The sequence below is a fragment of the Pelophylax lessonae genome (genome assembly GCF_965119305.1).
Source record: "Pelophylax lessonae genome assembly, chromosome: 11".
Classification (NCBI taxonomy): Eukaryota; Metazoa; Chordata; class Amphibia; order Anura; family Ranidae; genus Pelophylax; species Pelophylax lessonae.
In genome coordinates, this window is record NC_138778.1 from 44,026,646 (window position 1) to 44,046,846 (window position 20,201).

Genomic DNA, 20,201 nt, shown 5'->3' on the forward strand with positions numbered 1-20,201 from the left:
TGTACTGTACAGAGTGCGGGCGTCAGTAGTATGTACTGTACAGAGTCCAGGAGTCAGTGTGTAATGTACAGAGTGCTGGGGTCAGAAGTATGTAATGTACAGAGTCCAGGAGTCAGATGTATGTAATTTACAGAGTGCTGGAGTCAGAAGTATGTACTGGCCAGAGTGCAGGGGTCAGAATTATGTACTGTACAGCGTGCAGGGGTCAGAAGTATGTACGGTACAGAGTGCAGGGGTCAGGAGTATGTAATAAACAGAGTGAGGGGGTCAGAAGTGTGTAATGTAGAGAGTGCAGGGTTCACCATGATTCATTTCCCTCTACACTCTTGGGCCTCTTGCACACAGGTAATAAATAACGCTGTTACCGGTGTGGTGTTTATTTAACGTATCTAAATTGAATAATGGTGCATCTGCATTTACCCATGCATGCACATATGGTGCTTCTACAAGGACATGTCCCTTTCTTGTTTGGGACAAAGTGCCGCACGTGCATGCAACAATAAACGCTGATGCAGGTGCCATCAACATTTACGTGTGCATGGCCACATACAGCCATTCACTTGCATTGGCAGCTAGTTTGTGGCACATGCACCTCCCCAGGTGTCAGAAAGTGGATTTTATGCCTCAGCACATGAGGCCTTATGGTTCAGTCACAGTGTAATAATGGGAAGGAGATCTGTTTCTGAATTGCAGCAGACACAAATCAGGTCTCCTGCCCCAGCAGACAGGGCTATGCTATGCTATGTGGCACAGCAGTGTAAATCTCAGGATTGGATGGACAGCAATACAAACAGGTAAAACAGATTACTTACATGTATTCTATGTGTGTAATTAACTGTTTTCCTGCAGGTAAGTTTTAAGGTTGTCAGTTGTTCTAAATAATTATATTCTCCCAGTAGAACATGGTTACAGTTACATTTTTCCTTTAGTGCTAATTTACTCTGGCAGTTGGGAAAGGGGTCAGCAATAACCCCACTGTTAAGCCACAATTTTACTTCCCCCCTAACTCCTCCCTCTTTAGCTGCAGAAGCAGCAGCTGGGTATGTACACCTATATCCTAGTCCAGGGTTTAAGGGGGTTAAAGCAGGGGGAGAGGAGGTGATACTATGCCTCCTCACTGCCCGTCAAATGCTCTCTGAAGAGCAACCTTAACACAGGTCATTCCTAAGAGGCCATAGAAAGCGTGAAACCCTTAGGGTTTTGAATATTGCATTTTATTTAAGAGCCGGTTCACACTCATACGGCTGCGACGTTCGCATGTAATGTCGGAGCGCACTGCTCCTTCATTACATGCGATCGGCTGTGCGGTGCGAGTTTAGCCATACACTTCGTATGGCTAAATTCGCACCGCACCCGCAGCAAACACGCACAGGACCCTTTTTTGCAGCCGCATCAGGATCGGATCGCACAGCGGTTCACACTTGTGCGATCCCATCCTGTGCGAACTGCAAGATCGCACTGCGATATGCGATCAAACTGGGGGTGTCGTTAAGATTACATTGACACCCCCAGCGTATCGCATATGGCAGTGATAACTGCCGGGGTGCGTTTGCGATGCGGGAACAGGCTGCAAATTCGCAGCCTTCCCGCATTGCATAAGTGTGAACTGGCCGGGCTTCTTAACACACCAAAAAGATGCATGCAAAGATATATTTACCAACAATGTGTTGGAACGTGGGTTGTAGTGCAATGCAGGTGCATTTGGAAAGCTGCATTGGGGTGCCAGGAAGTGTGCTGCACTTTGCCACAGTGCAAAGGTGTGATAAACATTGGCCAGAGGCCATATAAACATCAGACCTCAAGCCTCCACTTTACCATCAGCCTCCAGCAACCTTGTGCCATGCACCTCTCTAACGCTCCAATCAAGTTGCCTGACACCTATCCTTTTCCATGACTGGGAGTATCTGTTGAATCTGATGAATGACCTGGTGTTAGGGTTGCCACCTCATCCCTTTAATACAGGACATCAACTCATTTTGCTTCCCTCAATGCTGGCCAGGGACAGTTACCCTGTATGTCTTCCTCAATGCTGGCCAGAGACAGTTACCCTATATGTCTTCCTCAATGCTGGCCAGAGACAGTTACCCTATATGTCTTCCTCAATGCTGGCCAGAGACAGTTACCCTATATGTCTTCCTCAATGCTGGCCAGAGACAGTTACCCTATATGTCTTCCTCAATGCAGACCAGAGACAGTTACCCTATATGTGTTCCTCAATGCTGGCCAGAGACATTTACCCTATATGTCTTCCTCAATGCTGGCCAGAGACAGTTACCCTGTATGTCTTCCTCAATGCAGGCCAGAGACAGTTACTCTATATGTCTTCCTCAATGCTGGCCAGGGACAGTTACCCTATATGTCTTCCTCAATGCTGGCCAGAGACAGTTTCCCTATACGTCTTCCTCAATGCAGGCTAGAGACAGTTACCCTATATATCTTCCTCAATGCTGGCCAGGGACAGTTACCCTATATGTCTTCCTCAATGCAGGCCAGAGACAGTTACCCTATATGTCTTCCTCAATGATGGCCAGAGACAGATACCCTATATGTCTTCCTCAATGCTGGCCAGAGACAGATACCCTATATGTCTTCCTCAATGCTGGCCAGAGACAGTTACCCGATATGTCTTCCTCAATGCAGGCCAGAGACAGTTACCCTATATGTCTTCCACAATGCTGGCCAGAGACAGTTAACCTATATGTCTTCCTCAATGCTGGCCAGAGACAGATACCCTATATGTCTTCCTCAATGCTGGCCAGAGACAGTTACCCTATATGTCTTCCTCAATGCTGGCCAGAGACAGTTAACCTATATGTCTTCCTCAATGCTGGCCAGAGACAGATACCCTATATGTCTTCCTCAATGCAGGCCAGAGACAGTTACCCTATATGTCTTCCTCAATGCTGGCCAGGGACAGTTACCCTATATGTCTTCCTCAATGCTGGCCAGAAACAGTTACCCTATATTAGAGAAAAAGTGGTTGGGAGCAGTCCAAAGCGAACCAATGTCGATGGACTGCAACCCATCCAAAACATGGGATTTTCTGGGGCTGTAATATGTTCTGTTGCAATACATATATACAGTATATGAACACACTAATCATAAAATTAACAAGTTTAATAAAGTGCAAACAATAGATACATTAAAATTTATAGCAAAAAGGTACATATTGGATATTCAACAAAAAGTAATCGATAAGATGGATAACAGGTCCTACATGTTTCGCCGAGGTGTAATCCCTCATATAACGGCTTCTTCAGGGACCAAATTATATAGTCCATTAAAGATTCTAAATAGAGATATAAAGTCAGTAATGCTCAAGGGAAGAGTAAGCAGTGATATGCACAACAAACAAAATTGCTAGGCATCACAATTTCACAATCTCCCCAAATGTGAGCTTATACAGGTTCATAAATATATCTTACCATTTTATCCAAAAGAGTAACATTGTCACATACCTGGGAGGAGACTGAGTTGATGAGGTCGGCCTCTCTTATATCTCCCGCCCAGACCCCACTGAAGGTGAGACAGAGGGTGTCAAGGGACAGGAGGGACACGAGTGCCTGTAGTTGTTGATGGGTCAGGATAGGCAGCTTGTCCGGATCCCGGAAACTAGAACATGCAGCGATGTATGGAACAGGTGCAGCGGACAGCCAGGCAAGCACTGGGGTAGCTCTGAGAGCCAAAGTTAGAGTCAGAGTTGCAGGAAAGCCAGGGTCATCAACAGGCGGTGTAGCAGGGTACCAAATCATAAGCAGAGCCAAAGTCGGGGACGGAGCTGGGTCAGGTTTAGCAGAGAGGCAGAAGCAGAATCCAAAGTCAAGTCCAGAACACGCCAGGTCAGCAACAGGGAAGTATACAGGTATAATCAGGTCACAGGGTACAGCTGAAGATCAGTCAGCAAAGGAAACAGGATTGAACTTCCTTTAAATAGCCCGCCTGGCGCCCAGCGCCGCTGAGCACATGCGCACTCCCGTGCACGCGCAAACGCCCATTAGCCATTCTTCTGGGAATAGCCTGCGCATGCGCACGGCCATGCCCCTGACGTCTCACAGGGATTCCCTGACAAACATCTGCTGAAGGAAAGAGACATGGTGCCCCCTAGTAGCCAAAAGGGGTCCTACTGTTCACCCGGCGAGGCCAGACAGACAAAGCCAGCAAGGTCGGGGTACCCAGAGAAGGGAGGACACTGGACCAGACCCAGCACTGCGGCTAGAGTATTGAGACACAGGACAGGTATGAGATGCCAAAAGCATCTAACTGTAGGGTTGAAAGACAAGAGGGAGGGGGGACACAAATATATATGTGTCCTGGTCAGCACCTTATCATATAAATATTCATACATTTATGTGTTTGTTCGTCTGGGGTAGAATAAAGTGGGCAGAGTAAGCCGTCACTCGTGGTCAAATCGAATCCCCGCATCTTCTCTTATCGAAGGATGTGAGGAAGAGGGGGGGAGGAGAAACCCATGGATAAACCATGAAAGCTAACGCCAAAAATATGTATAAATGTATGAATATTTATATGCTAAGGTGCTGACCAGGACATATATAGATTTGTGTCCCCCCTCCCTCTTGTCTTTCAACCCTACAGTTAGATGCTTTTGGCATCTCATACCTGTTCTGTGCCTCAATACTCTATCCGCGGTGCTGGGTCCGGTCCAGTGTCCTCCCTTCTCTGGGTACCCCGACCTTGCTGGCTTTGTCTGTCTGGCCTCACCGGGTGAGCAGTAGGACCCCTTTTGGCTACTAGGGGGCGCCATGTCACTTTCCTTCAGCAGATGTTACTCTCGTTGTGCATATCACTGCTTACTCTTCCCTTGAGCATTACTCACTTTATATCTCTATTTAGAATCTTTAATTGACTTCTTAATTTGGTCCCTGAAGAAGCCGTTATATGAGGGATTACACCTCGGCGAAACATGTAGGACCTTTTATCCATCTTATCGATTCCTTTTTGTTGAATATCCAATGTGTACCTTTTTGCTATAAATTTTAATGTATCTATTGTTTGCACTTTAATAAACTTGTTCATTTTATGATTGGTGTGATCATATATATGTATTACAACAGAACATATTACAGCCCCAGAAAATCCCATGTTTTGGATGGGTTGCAGTCCATCGACATTGGTTTGCATTGGACTGCTCCCAACCACTTTTTCTCTAAAGCCCCGTACACACGCACAGATCGTCGTCATACAAACGTCGGCGGACGAAAGATCTGCCGATTGTACGCGTGTTAGTATGGTGCCTCCGACAGCTGTCTGCGCACAATCCGCGGACAAAAGTCTTTCTTGCAAACATGAAAATTTTTGTCTGCGGACACCAGAACGGACGATTGTTCGCCTGTCAGTACAGAAATCAGCCGACAGACCGCAGATTTGCAAGACTGGGCATGCTCAGAAAATAAAAAACACAGGGAAAGTTAACCATTACATGACATCACTTCTGCAGTCAGCTGAAGTCTGCGGACAAAATTCTTGTGCTGTCCTTGTGCTGTCTTTGCACTTTTCAACAGACACCGACATCCCGGGGAGAAAAGACGAACATTTGTATGACGACGATCTGTGCGTGTGTACGGGGCTTAAGTCAATAGGGATGTTGCTGATATATGCTCAGTGAAGTGAGCCAACAAACTCTCACCTTTTTATTACAGTTACCCTATATGTCTTCCTCAATGCTGGCCAGAGACAGTTACCCTATATGTCTTCCTCAATGCTGGCCAGAGACAGTTACCCTATATGTCTTCCTCAATGCTGGCCAGAGACAGTTACTCTATTTGTCATCCTCAATGCTTGCCAGAGACAGTTACCCTATATGTCTCCCTCAATGCTGGCCAGAGACAGTTACTCTATATGTCTTCCTCAATGCTGGCCAGAGACAGTTACCCTATATGTCTTCCTCAATGCTGGCCAGAGACAGTTACCCTATATGTCTTCCTCAATGCTGGCCAGAGACAGTTACTCTATATGTCTTCCTCAATGCTGGCCAGGGACAGTTACCCTATATGTCTTCTTCAATGCTGGCCAGAGACAGTTACTCTATTTGTCATCCTCAATGCTGGCCAGAGACAGTTACCCTATATGTCTTCCTCAATGCAGGCCAAAGACAGTTACCCTATATGTCTTCCTCAATGCAGGCCAGAGACAGTTACCCTATATGTCTTCCTCAATGCTGGCCAGAGACAGTTACCCTATATGTCTTCCTCAATGCTGGCCAGAGACAGTTACTCTATTTGTCATCCTCAATGCTTGCCAGAGACAGTTACCCTATATGTCTCCCTCAATGCTGGCCAGAGACAGTTACTCTATATGTCTTCCTCAATGCTGGCCAGAGACAGTTACCCTATATGTCTTCCTCAATGCTGGCCAGAGACAGTTACCCTATATGTCTTCCTCAATGCTGGCCAGAGACAGTTACCCTATATGTCTTCCTCAATGCTGGCCAGAGACAGTTACCCTATATGTCTTCCTCAATGCTGGCCAGAGACAGTTAACCTATATGTCTTCCTCAATGCAGGCCAGAGACAGTTACCCTATATGTCTCCCTCAATGCAGGCCAGAGACAGTTACCCTATACGTCTCCCTCAATGCAGGCCAGAGACAGTTACCCTATATGTCTCCCTCAATGCAGGCCAGAGACAGTTACCCTATACGTCTCCCTCAATGCAGGCCAGAGACAGTTACCCTATACATCTCCCTCAATGCAGGCCTGGGGCAGTTATTTGATTTCTCCCGTAATGCAGGCCCCGTCTGTTTATCACCTCTCTCTCTTAGGGCTGATTCACATCACAACATGATGCGGGAAAGGCATGTGCCGTGTGTGCTTTCCTGTTCTGCAGGTGAATGCGCTGCCCTTGCGATCTTCATGCAGGTGCCAATGTGTTGTTAATGGCACTCTAAATTCAGACTGATTCAGATAGCTGGTTGTTAAGGAACGGGCCAGGAAGCTGGCCGCTGCATCCTTAGCAACCAATGACTCATCAGCTGTCAGGGGAATTCGAATCGTTCCAAAAATTTGGAATTTGTTTGAAAATTGATAAAAGAAACAAAATGAAACTAGATTAATTCCAAAACGAATCAACTGAAATTAGTAACATAATTAATCTATCCAAAACAAAATTAATTTTTCTGTTCTGCATGTGTCTAGTCTGGGCACACCCTAATCACCCTGTGCAGTGCCCATTCCCTTTGCTTACTGTCTCCCCTCCTGCAGTGCTGCCAGCTTCCCTCTTCTCCCCTCAAGATTAGTGAAGGGGCTAGTAAATATTTATTTACCCGGCCCTTCCTTTTCTGATTGAACACAGTGAGTGATCTGTACTGATCGCTCCTGTCTTCATTCTAACTGAAGCATAGTAAATGATGTTTACTACAGGCTGCAGAGAAAGGGACTAGGGAATCTCTGTCTTCAGTTTCTTTCTCTGACTCAAAAGGGAAACATCTGGGGTCTGGTTAGACCCTTGATATTTCAATAAAGCCCCATAACAGGGCTTCTAAAAAAATGGTAAAAAAAATAATAATAAAAAAAAAAACTACTGACACCGCCTACTGCCCTACTGACACCAATCTTAGCTCTACTGACACCGTCCACTACTCTGCTGATATCGACATGTGTGTTTGTGCTCTGGGGTGAACATCCTAATGCTTCCTGTCCTATGGTGACAACGCTGGCTCGCTGGACTGTATCAAAAAATGGCGCTTTTCCACAGCATGGTACGGCTCGGTTTGGCGCTCTTCCACTGCATGGTACCGCATGGTATGTGTTAGAACGGTTCGGTACGGTTTGGTACAGTGGCGCTTTTCCACTACATGGTACGGCTCGGTACGGCTCACCTAAACAATACCACCTCGGTTGGGGTTCCAAGCGGGCCGTACCGATACCATATCCCACAATCCTTTGCATGCATCCTTGATTGTTTGTCACTACTAGCCACTGATTGGTCAGAGAATCGTTGTAATTTCACCCACTTACTACTTTAGTGGAAAAGCAAACCGAGCCGAGTAGAGCCTATACAGTGCTGGAACGTGCCGACTGATACCAGGCAGTGGAAAAGCAAACCGAGCCGAGCTGGGCCAAGCAGTGCCGAGTGGAGCCGAGCCGGTACTTGCAGTGGAAAAGTGCCCTAGGGCAGGAAGTGTGTTAGGACCAGTGCCGTGTGAAATTGTGCCCCCCCCCCCCCCCAAGATGTATGAGCATTATGTATCAGCAACCCCCCCCCCAAAAAAAATAATGATATTGAGCACTAGTCTGCATGCTTAACCCCTAAGTATAAATTTCCCCTCTTCCCAGTGCAAATCTGCCCCCTAGCAGAAACCCCCTTCCCAGCACGAATCTTTGCCTCCCCAACCCCCCAGCTCAAATCCCAAATCCTCTCATTCCTCATATGCCCCCAGCATGAATCCACCCCCCGGAAAAAAAATTCCCCACTCTTAGTACATATCCTCTACCTCTCAAATTGTTGCTCTAAACACAAATCCTTTTCCCTCAACCCAAATCTCCCCCCTCCCAGCAAAAATTCTCCCCAATCCCCCATCCTAGCACAAATCCCCCCAAATTTCCCCTCCTAGCACAAACCCCCCCCCCCCCCACAAGAAAAAAAAATCCCCTTCCTAGCACAAATCCCCTCCCCCCTACCGCATTACCTTTTCTAGCACAAACCCCCCAAAATTCCCCCTCTTAGCACAAATCTTCCCTCATTCCCCTTCCCAACATAAACTCCCACAAATCACCACTCCTAACACCCTCCCAACACAAATCCCCTCCTCCCAACCTCCTTGTAGTGCCCCCCACCTCACATGATACCACAGTGCCCTGGGCAGCCACCCCTTCCTGCCCACCCCTTGTCCCGGTCCTGGTTAGGACTACAGAACACAGTGGCGGCTGGTGCTCAAAATTTTTGGGGGGGCGCAAACAGAAAAATGTAATAGGCATTGCTTTGCGGCAAAAAACGCTGTAAAAAATTGCGTGACTTTGAGGTCGCAAAAGTGTGAAAGGGGCCTTCAGTAAATAAGATATAGTGTGCCCCCTTTCAATGATGAGAGACCAGCGTGCCCCCTTTCAATGCAGAGTGACCAGCATGCCCCCTTTCAATGCAGAGAGACCAGCGTGACCCCTTTCAATGCAGAGAGACCAGCGTGCCCTCTTTCAATGCACAGTGACCAGCGTGCCCCCTTTCAATGCACAGTGACCAGTGTGCCCCCTTTCAATGCACAGTGACCAGCGTGCCCCCTTTCAATGCACAGTGACCAGTGTGCCCCCTTTCAATGCACAGTGACCAGCATGCCCCCTTTCAATGCAGTGACCAGCGTACATGCCCCCTTCAATGCAGTGACCAGCGTACATGCCCCCTTCAATGCAGTGACCAGCGTACATGCCCCCTTCAATGCAGTGACAAGCATACATGCCCCCTTTCAATGCAGTGACCAGCGTACATGCCCCCTTTCAATGCAGTGACCAGCATACATGCCCCCTTTCAATGCACAGTGACCAGCGTGCCCCCTTTCAATGCACAGTGACCAGTGTGCCCGCTTTCAATGCACAGTGACCAGCATGCCCCCTTTCAATGCAGTGACCAGCGTACATTCCCCCAATGCAGAGATCAGCGTGTGTGCCCCCTTCAATGCAGTGACCAGCATACTTGCCCCCTTTCAATGCAGTGACCAGCGTAGATGCCCCCTTCAATGCAGTGACCAGCATACATGCCCACAATGCAGTGACCAGCATACATGCCCCCAATGAAGAGATCAGCGTGCTTGCCCCCTTCAATGCAGTGACCAGCATACATGCCCCCAATCCAGAGATCAGCGTGCGTGCCCCCAATGCAGTGACCAGCATACATGCCCCCCAATGCAGAGATCAGCGTGCGTGCCCCCAATGCAGTGATCAGCATACATGCCCCCTTCAATGCAGTGACCAGCATACATGCCCCCAATGCAGAGATCAGCGTGCGTGCCCCCAATGCAGTGACCAGCATATATGCCCCCAATGCAGAGATCAGCGTGCGTGCCCCCTTCAATGCAGTGACCAGCATACATGCCCCCCAATGCAGAGATCAGCGTGGTGCCCCCAATGCAGAGATCAGCGTGCGTGCCCCCTTCAATGCAGTGACCAGCATACATGCCCCCCAATGCAGAGATCAGCGTGGTGCCCCCAATGCAGAGATCAGCGTGCGTGCCCCCTTCAATGCAGTGACCAGCATACATGCCCCCAATGCAGAGATCAGCGTGCGTGCCCCCTTCAATGCAGTGACCAGCATACATGCCCCCAATGCAGAGATCAGCGTGCGTGCCCCTTTACTTACCTGGAGCAGCAGCGGCGGCGGGCGGCTCCTCATCAGTGTCCCGGCGTCGGCTTCTCATCAGTCCTGGCGGCGTGTCTCCTCCAGTCCTCCCGCCTCCTCCTCAGCCAATGGCATGGGGTTTGCCTTGCGGCCAATCAGGAAGCGTGTATGGGACGCGCTTCCTGATTGGCCAGGAGGAGGATCGGTGTGGCAATAGCGAATTTTCATTCGCTATTGTCACACAATGGGTGGGCTCGGGGCGCACTTCTCTGCGCCCCGGCTCCACCCTTTGCATCACCCTATTAGAGCCTCTGGCTCTAATCAGGTGATTAAAAAAAAAAAAAACCCATTAAGCTCTATGCGTCCGGCGCCCCTGCATGCAGATTAGGGGGCCGGACGCATGGATGGGGGGGCGGCGCCCCTGCGCCCTCAATAGACAGGCCGCCACTGACAGAACACTTTCTCTCTCTCCTTTTCACCATCAAAAAGTTTCCTGTAATAAAGACCGTTCACTGCTGCACTCTCTCCTTGTGAAGGGTGACTGCTCTTGTCTCCGCCCCCTCCAGTAGTTTTCTAGAGGCAGCCTATAGTAGGTGTGGCTTGCTGGGCCCCTCCCACAGCTCTTCTCCCTGCACAGCCTATGGACAGCGTAGTAATGATGCCTCTGTTACTTTTACAAGGTAATATCTGTGTTTGTAAAGGAGTTTGGTGCACACAAAGTAGATGTATAACTTTTCTGGCTAGAAGAATATGTTTAGTTTAACGCTTTGATGTCTAAAGTTTTGCTTTAACCTCTCGCCGGCCAGCCACCTCAGTTATACGGCGGCAGCTCGGCAGAATATCCATATGCAAGAGCGATCCTGGAAGTGTGCGCCCACTCGCCATCGGGAGAAGCCGATCCACGGGGCCGGCGGCGGCGATTGCCGTCGGGCACCTGCGGTCCCTCCCCGTGAAGAGAGAACGGTGGTCTGCTGTTGTGAACACAGCAGACCGTTGTTCTCTCAGGAATCCATGCAAGGCTCCTGAGATCCTCCTATTTAAGATCACAGGTCTCTGTGTTGATTCCACAAGCCCACCCCCCTCACAGTTAGAAAACACCCCCTAGGCTCACACTTAACCGTTTGATCGCCCCTCAGTTAACCTTTTCCCTGCCAGTGTCATTATTACTGTAACAGTGCATATTTTTAGCACTGATTACTGTAGTAATGTCACTGGTCCCCCCAAAAGTGTCAAAAATGTCAGCTAGGGGTCCGATCTGTCAGCCGCAATGTCGCAGTCCCGCAAAAAATCCCAGATCACCACCATTACTAGTATAAAAAAAAATATCACATAAAACTTTCCCCTAGTTTGTGGATGCAATATACTTTGCACAAACCAATAAAAATTCGCTTATTGCGATTTTTTTTTTTTTTTTTTACCAAAAGTATGTAGCAGAATACAAATTGGCCTAAAAGGATAAAAAAAAATGTACATTTTTTTTTTTTGGGGGAATGGTACAGTATATAGCAGAAAGTGAAAAATATTGGATTTTTTCCAGCATTGTCGCTCTTTTTTTTTTTTTTTTCTATTATTAAAAAATAAATACATTTAAATGACATAAATCTTTCCCCTAGTTTGTGGATGCAATATATTTTGCACAAACCAATAAAAATACGCTTATTGCGATTTTTTTTTTTTTTTTACTAAAAATATGTAGCAGAATACAAATTGGCCTAAAAGGATAAAAAAAAATAGATTTTTACTTTTTTTTGGGGGGAATGGTACAGTATATAGCAGAAAGTGAAAAATAATGTTTTTTTTCCAGCATTGTCGCTCTTTTTTTGTTTATAGCGCAAGAAAAAAAAAAAAACAAAAAAAAATTGCACAGGTGATCAAATACCATCAAAAGAAAGCTCTATTTGTGGGGAAAAAAAGGACGTCAATTAACAGTTTGATCGTCCATCAGTTAACCCCTTCCCTGCCAGTGTCATTATTACAGTAACAGTGCATATTTTTAGCATTGATTACTGTAATGTCACTGGTAGCCCCAAAAGTGTAAAAAATGTCAGTTAGGGGTCCGATCTGTCCATCGCAATGTTGCAGTCCTGCTAAAAATCGCAGATCGCCGCCATTACTAGTAAAAAAAAAAAAAAAATAAAAATGACATAAATCTTTCCCCCAGTTTGTAGATGTGATAACTTTTGCACAAACCAATAAATATACGCTTATACTTTTACTTACCATAAAATATGTAGCAGAATGTATAATAAAATTGGCCTAAAATGATAAAAAATATATTTAATTTTTTTTTTTTTTAGGAGTGTTATATAGCAGAAAGTGAAAAAAAAAAAAAAAATATATATATATATATATATATATATATTTTTTTTTTTTTCAGATTTGTTGCTTTTTTCTGTTTATAGCGCAAAAAATAAAAATCGCACAGGTGATCAAATACCACCAAAAGAAAGCTGTTTGTGGGAAAAAAAGGACATTAATTGTATTTGGGTACAGCGTCGCTCGACCGCGCAATTGTCCGTTAAAATAACGCAGTGCCGAATCGCAAAAAATGGCCTGGTCACTAAGGGGGAAAATCTTCCGGTCCAGAAGTGGTTAAGGTTTCAGGGTGCTTTATTATACATGTGAACAGCCTCTTCATTGGCCCTTCTGAAAAAAAAAGAGACAGCTGGGGGTCCAACTCCATACTGCACCCCACAGACCAGCAGACAGCATCCTGCCAGGGATCGTCCTGTCCCTTTAAGAGGCGGTCCCAGGAAGGAGAGGGTGGGGCGTTCTGGCTCCAGTTCTCTTCTTTCCTATTAATCCCATTGGAATCTCTTGTCAGGCAGGACACAGCGAGGATCGATGGATGGCTGTGATTGGTGGGCGCAGAATGAGCCTTTTCCCTAGGAAGCCATCTTTGAAAATCCCTGGCTGGGGGGCGCTGTAGACGTGTGATAGACTGGGGCAGCGGAGGAGATGTGAGCTGGAGAGACTTCCTCAGTGTGTGATCGGAGGAGGAGGAGGGAGAGCGGGAGGTGCTGGAGGAGGAGGAGGAGAACGAGAGCTCGGTTGGCAACAATAGAGGAGGCTGGAAGTGCCCCCCCCCCCCCCCCAGCTCTCCCCGGGATCACACTGCGGGCAGCTCAGTCACTCTGCGGGGTCGCATTGTCCTCTGATGGCCGGAGGAGGAGGAGGGCTCTCTGATCCGGGCCGTGCAGTGTGAGTGGCCCCGCTTCCACAGGGGGGACTCACCCATGATGATGATGGATCCCGGGGTTCTTCTCAATGGCTTCGCCCCCTGCGGGCAGAGTGAAGCCGAGCTGTGCCGGAGCCTGGAGGTGGGCACTGTCATGACTCTCTACTACTCCAAGAAGTCCCAGAAACCCGAGAGGAGGACCTTCCAGGTCAAGCTGGAGACCAGGCAGGTCATATGGAGCCGGGGGGCCGACAAGGTGGAGGGGGCAGGTAAGTCACCTACCTACCTATATATACATATGGGGGGGTCATCTACCTATATATATGGAGGGGGGGGGAAGTCACCTACCTGTATATACATATGAGGGGGTCACCTACCTATATATACATATGGGGTGTCATCTACCTATATATACATATCAGGGGGTCACCTACCTATATATACATATGGGGTGTCATCTACCTATATATACATATCAGGGGGTCACCTACCTATATATACATATGGGGTGTCATCTACCTATATATACATATCAGGGGGTCACCTACCTATATATACATATGGGGTGTCATCTACCTATATATACGTATCAGGGGGTCACCTACCTATATATACATATGGGGGGTCATCTACATATATATATATATAGAGGGGGGGTAAGTCACCTACCCACCTATATACACACATATGGGTGTCATCTACCTATATACATGGGGAGAGCTAAGTCACCTACCTATATATACTTATGGGGAGTTCATGTACATATATACATGAGGGGAGAGGTATGTCACCTACCTATATACATATGGGGGGGGGGGGTTCATCTACCTATATACATAGGGGGAGGTAAGTCACCTACCTACATATATAAATATGTGGGGGGGGGGGTAAGTCACACACATATATGGGGGGTCATCTACCTATATACATGGAGGAGAGGTAAGTCACCTACCTACCGATATACATATGGGGGGCATCTATATACTTGGGTAAGTCATAATACATATGGGGGAAAGGTAAGTCACACACATATATAGGTTGGAGACAGACCTCTACCCATATACATGGGGTAGAGGTAAGTCAGCTACATAAAGGAGGAGGCAGGTAAGTCACCTACCTATGTACATATGGGGAGTGGGGGGGAAGATACCTCTACCTATATATACATGGGGGAGAGATAAGTCATCTACCTACCTATATACATAGAAGGGGGTAGTAAGTCCACACAGGAGGTGGAGGGGGTGACGTATTTATATGAAAAGATTTATAGAGAGAGATCTACATAGAGGAAGACCGTTACATATAAGGGAAGAGAGAGATATTTTATATATATATATATACACACAGAGAGATAAATATACAGAGAGAAAGCATCACATATATAGTTATAGAGAGAGAGATGGGTTGATAGTTCTAGGTACAGACATAAATATAGATGTAGATAATTCCAGCCATGAATGTACATTATAGAGGTAGATCTAGATAAAAGATGCATACTGTACAGATGTAGATAGTTCTGGGTGCGGGTATACCTACAGATAAAGATAGTTCTAGGTGCGGGCAGACATACAGATAAAGATAGTTCTAGGTGTGGGCAGACATACAGATAAAGATAGTTCTAGCTATGGATGTAGATTATAGACATAGCTCTAGATACACACATGCATACTGTATACATATAGACATAGTTCTAGGTACAGGCAGACATATAGACAGAGATAGTTCTAGGTACAGGCAGACCTATAGATGTAGTTCTAGGTACAGGCAGACATATAGACGGAGCTCTTTCTAGGTACAGGCAGACCTATAGATGTAGTTCTAGGTACAGGCAGACATATAAACGGAGCTCTTTCTAGGTACAGGCAGACGTACAGACGGAGATCTTTCTAGGTACAGGCAGACGTATAGACGGGGATAGTTCTGGGTACAGGCAGACGTATAGACGGGGATAGTTCTAGGTACAGGCAGACGTATAGACGGGGATAGTTCTAGGTACAGGCAGACGTATAGACGGGGATAGTTCTAGGTGCAGGCAGACATATAGACGGGGATAGTTCTAGGTACAGGCAGACGTATAGACGGGGATAGTTCTAGGTACAGGCAGACGTATAGACGGGGATAGTTCTAGGTACAGGCAGACGTATAGACGGGGATAGTTCTAGGTGCAGGCAGACGTATAGACGGGGATAGTTCTAGGTACAGGCAGACATATAGACGGGGATAGTTCTAGGTGCAGGCAGACGTATAGACGGGGATAGTTCTAGGTACAGGCAGACGTATAGACGGGGATAGTTCTAGGTACAGGCAGACGTATAGACGGGGATAGTTCTGGGTACAGGCAGACGTATAGACGGGATAGTTCTGGGTACAGGCAGACGTATAGACGGGGATAGTTCTAGGTACAGGCAGACGTATAGACAGGGATAGTTCTAGGTACAGGCAGAGGTGTAGACGGAGATAGTTCTAGGTACAGGCAGACATATAGACGGGGATAGTTCTAGGTACAGGCAGACGTATAGACGGGGATAGTTCTAGGTACAGGCAGACGTAAAGATGGGGATAGTTCTAGGTACAGGCAGACGTATAGATGGAGATAGTTCTAGGTACAGGCAGACGTATAGACGGGGATAGTTCTAGGTACAGGCAGACGTATAGACGGGGATAGTTCTAGGTGCAGGCAGACATATAGACGGGGATAGTTCTAGGTGCAGGCAGACGTATAGACGGGGATAGTTCTAGGTGCAGGCAGACATATAGACGGGGATAGTTCTAGGTACAGGCAGACGTATAGACGGGGATAGTTCTAGGTGCAGGCAGACGTATAGACGGGGATAGTTCTAGGTGCAGGCAGACGTATAGACGGGGATAGTTCTAGGTGCAGGCAGACGTATAGACGGGGATAGTTCTAGGTGCAGGCAGACGTATAGACGGGGATAGTTCTAGGTCCAGTCAGACATATAAGTAAGACATTTGTAGCATTTAAACCTGGTCTCCCTGTGCTGCCAGTTCCATCCAGATTCCTCTCCACATGTTCTCAGTGGAAGTTTCACATGTGTACATAGATCTTTTATCGTCCTGATCTCCCTTATTCCCCTGCAAAGCATCATGGGAGGTAGAGGCCTTGTGGAAGGAGAGGATAATGAGTTAGGCCGTTATTCCGGAGCTTGGATTGTTGTCTCGCCATTCCTGGCCGGTAGAAATATTTCACCTTCTGTGTGTTGCTTTGGTGATTGAGTAGCAGAAATAGATATAGAATAGAAATCTAGTGGGAAGGGATTCTCCACCGCCGCTTAGAACGCCTTACACGTTAGGGATCATGTGTAAATATACATGTAGAGTTTGACATGTACCCAACTTTAAATATTTTTTTTCTTATTGTGTGTTGTGGGATCCCTGTGTTCTTTATGATTGGTTGTGAGTGCTGTTTTTGAAGGTGTATATTACGGGATGAGTCTGGCCCGCGTTGAGTTGGGTTGTTGTTTCATGCGATAGTGGAAGTGTACTCCCGATGGGTGTAGTAGTTCTGGGAATAGCTGTATATTTCCCCCTTCTATTTGTAGCTTCCAGGTGTATCCTGGATGTTATTGTCTTATTTCCACCCTCTGTTAACCCATACAGTCCTGGCTGAACGGATATCGTACTGTAGGCCTCTTCTAACCCTGGTAAGAATGAACGTGCGCTGCGGCAGAGATACACAACTCGTAATTCTTAGATGACTCGGCCTTTTACCAGCTTACATAAGATTTTAATTAAAAATAAAGTGAATCTCTTCTAACGTTTTCCAGTCCTAACCACAAGTGGTGACTTTTTTAAAGCTTGGAACACAAGGATGTGATTTACTATTCATATTTAATGCTGTGGAGCCTATCTATAACGAACGCAGTGGTTGGGACTATACACTAAACTCCGGGAGTTATCTTTATTTCATACCTTTATTGGTCCAGATTGGCAAAAAAGTTGTAGGTATGAACAGATATATAGACTTAGATCAGGGATCTCTAAACTATGGGCCTCCAGCTGTTGCAGAACTTCATGTCCCATGAGGCATTGTAAAACTCTGACATTCACAGGCATGATGGGAATTGTAGTTCCAGAACAACTGGAGGGCTATAGTTTAGAGACCTCTTACTTGGATAGTTCTTGTCGCGAACAGGCGTGTGGCCGTAGCTAGTTCTTGGTGCGCTCAGGCATGTGGCCTTAGGTAGTTCTTGGTGCGGACAGACATGTGGCCGTAGTTAGTTCTTGGCGCGGACAGGCGTGTGGCCGTAGCTAGTTCTTGGCGCAGACAGGCGTGTGGCCGTAGCTAGTTCTTGGCGCGGACAGGCGTGTGGCCGTAGCTAGTTCTTGGCGCGGACAGGCGTGTGGCCGTAGCTAGTTCTTGGCGCGCACATTCGTGTGGCCGTAGCTAGTTCTTGGCGCGCACATTCGTGTGGCCGTAGCTAGTTCTTGGCGCGCACATTCGTGTGGCCGTAGCTAGTTCTTGGCGCGCACATTCGTGTGGCCGTAGCTAGTTCTTGGCGCGCACATTCGTGTGGCCGTAGCTAGTTCTTGGCGCTCACAGGCGTGTGGCTGTATAAATGTGTGTCTCCTACCTGATGGGAAGCTGAAAATTACTGTAGTAGTCAGCGCTAGTCTACTACAGAGATCTTCTAGATCCTGAATGAGCAGCTGCCACACTGCATGCTGACCATAGGGTGGTACCTTGCTTAGCACTACTGCCATTCATAGATCTAGTATTTTTTTTACACCCCCCCCCCCCCCCCGATACCAGATTGCACAGGACTCAGAAGATTGTGGTTATTGCTGTAATAGCTTGCCAGACAGTAGGACCCCCCAAACCTAGAGGTTGATACAAGCATAGTTATGGTACCATCCCCATACAGGATTCTAGCCTTCAAAAAAAGGCTGATATCTGCATACCTCGTGGCATTCATAATTATGTTTAGATCTTAAAGCTCTGCTCTATATGTTTCGTCATAAGAGGATACCTTCAGGGGCTCTCTGGAAATTGCATTACCATTGCGCCCTTATAAGAGCCAGTGGGGCAGGTACTGGTGTTTTTTTGAAGACTGGCTGTTATAAGGAGAAATGGTAATGCAATGTTCAGGGAGCCCCAGACAACGTCGTCTTGATATGACGAAATGCGTAGGAGAGAGCTTCCGGACATCAACAACATTACTCTGCTGATATTCCCTGAACAAAAGATGCCTGCAATGGAACCTCCATGGGAGGATCATCCGGTATTTTTAATGTCGTCCTATCTGAAAACTCAATAGTAATGCTGCAAAATGTAAAATTGGAAAATGACTTTAGAATTGACATTACCATGTTAAAGTGATTGTAAACGATCACCCCATAAAACAACACATTCAGTTTAAAATGGAAATGGAAGGCAAAACGTGTTTGTATAGAAATAAAAATAACAAAGATACTCCCCCCCCTTTTTTTTTTTTTGTTTTTTTTTAAGGCTGGGTTCACACAGGTCCGGCTGCGGTTTGCAGTCTGGTTTCCTGTGCATTTGAGTTCACTGGTTTAGGTGCAATTCAGGTGCAAATGTTCCCTGAATTTGCACCTAAACCGGAGCCAAAAACGCAAAATCTCAACTTAAATTCGCATCGCAGCTGCCCCGAACATGGATACGGTGTAAACTCATCCAATTTGCATGTATGTGAACCCAGCCTTAGTGATCACATTCCTTCTTTTCTCAGCTGCATAAGGGCTGGGGGGAGGATAAGCAACAGTACAACAATCTTCCCAGTGAATGGCTGTGCGGGGGGGGGGACTTCAGGACAAGTCTTATTATTGGAGGAGAGCAGGCTTAGTTCCCAGCACAGGTAGAGCACTGACCACGCTGTGTTTTCATGCCTAGTGTGGTTAGCTTTTAATGGGAAAGCAGAGTAACTGGCAGGATCACCAGGGATTTCACAGAAAGGAAGCAATACAAAGAGAGCAGGAGACTTTTTTTTTTTATACAAGCACACGGTACAGCCGTAACATATCAGGAATATGAAATGTTGGGCTTGCATACTTCTAAAGGTTTGTGTGAGAGTTTATTAATTGGTTTAAAATGCACTTTAAAGTGTTACTAAACACTTTAGTAACCTTCGGAGCTTGCATTCACTATATCTGGTCTCCTACAGTACACAGAACATGGAAATGAAATTATTTTAGTAAATATAAACTGCTAAATACCTTTTCTCATCAGCAGTATATAGCAGTCTTGTGACTTCTATCAGTGTCTGAGTAAGCTTGTGGGAGGAGATTTCATACTGCTCTGGCTGTCCTATCAGGATGTTGGACCCCTGATACCCCTCTGTCTGGACAGTGCTGATTGGCCCTGTGCTGAGCACTTTTCCAAGAAAAAAAAAACTCTCCAGCATTACACACCAAACTGAGCATGTGCAGAGTGACTCCAAGGCTCTGTACTATCAGGAGATAGATTGGGGGCAGTGGAAGAAGGGGAGGATCAGAGAAGACAGGATCAAACAGCTTTTTTACACAATGCAGAGGATTAACCTCTTAGGTTCCACAGTGAGTATAACAAGCATGCTTTACTGCATATACAGACTGATTTTACTGTTGGGGGTTTAGTAACCCTTTAACCATAAAATGATGGATTGCTGAATTTGATAACAGATACATATTTGCAAATGGGGGGTAAAATGATCTAAACCCCATAAACAAAAATGTAATTTTATCTTTAATTTTATCAGGTTATCTGGCCAGTACCACTCTTCCTGTCA

The 20,201-nt window shown here is 46.5% G+C and overlaps 1 protein-coding gene across 1 annotated transcript in view; it reads left to right on the forward strand.

The window, feature by feature from the left end:
- The first annotated feature begins 13,169 nt into the window (after positions 1-13,169).
- The window catches only part of PLCG1 (phospholipase C gamma 1), a 175,885-nt gene continuing 168,853 nt past the window's right edge, over positions 13,170-20,201 (forward strand). Inside the window, exon 1 of the mRNA XM_082271977.1 lies at positions 13,170-13,727. Within this exon, the coding sequence (XP_082128103.1) occupies positions 13,517-13,727 (211 nt within the window). The 5' untranslated portion in view covers positions 13,170-13,516. The remainder of the gene's footprint in view (positions 13,728-20,201) is intronic.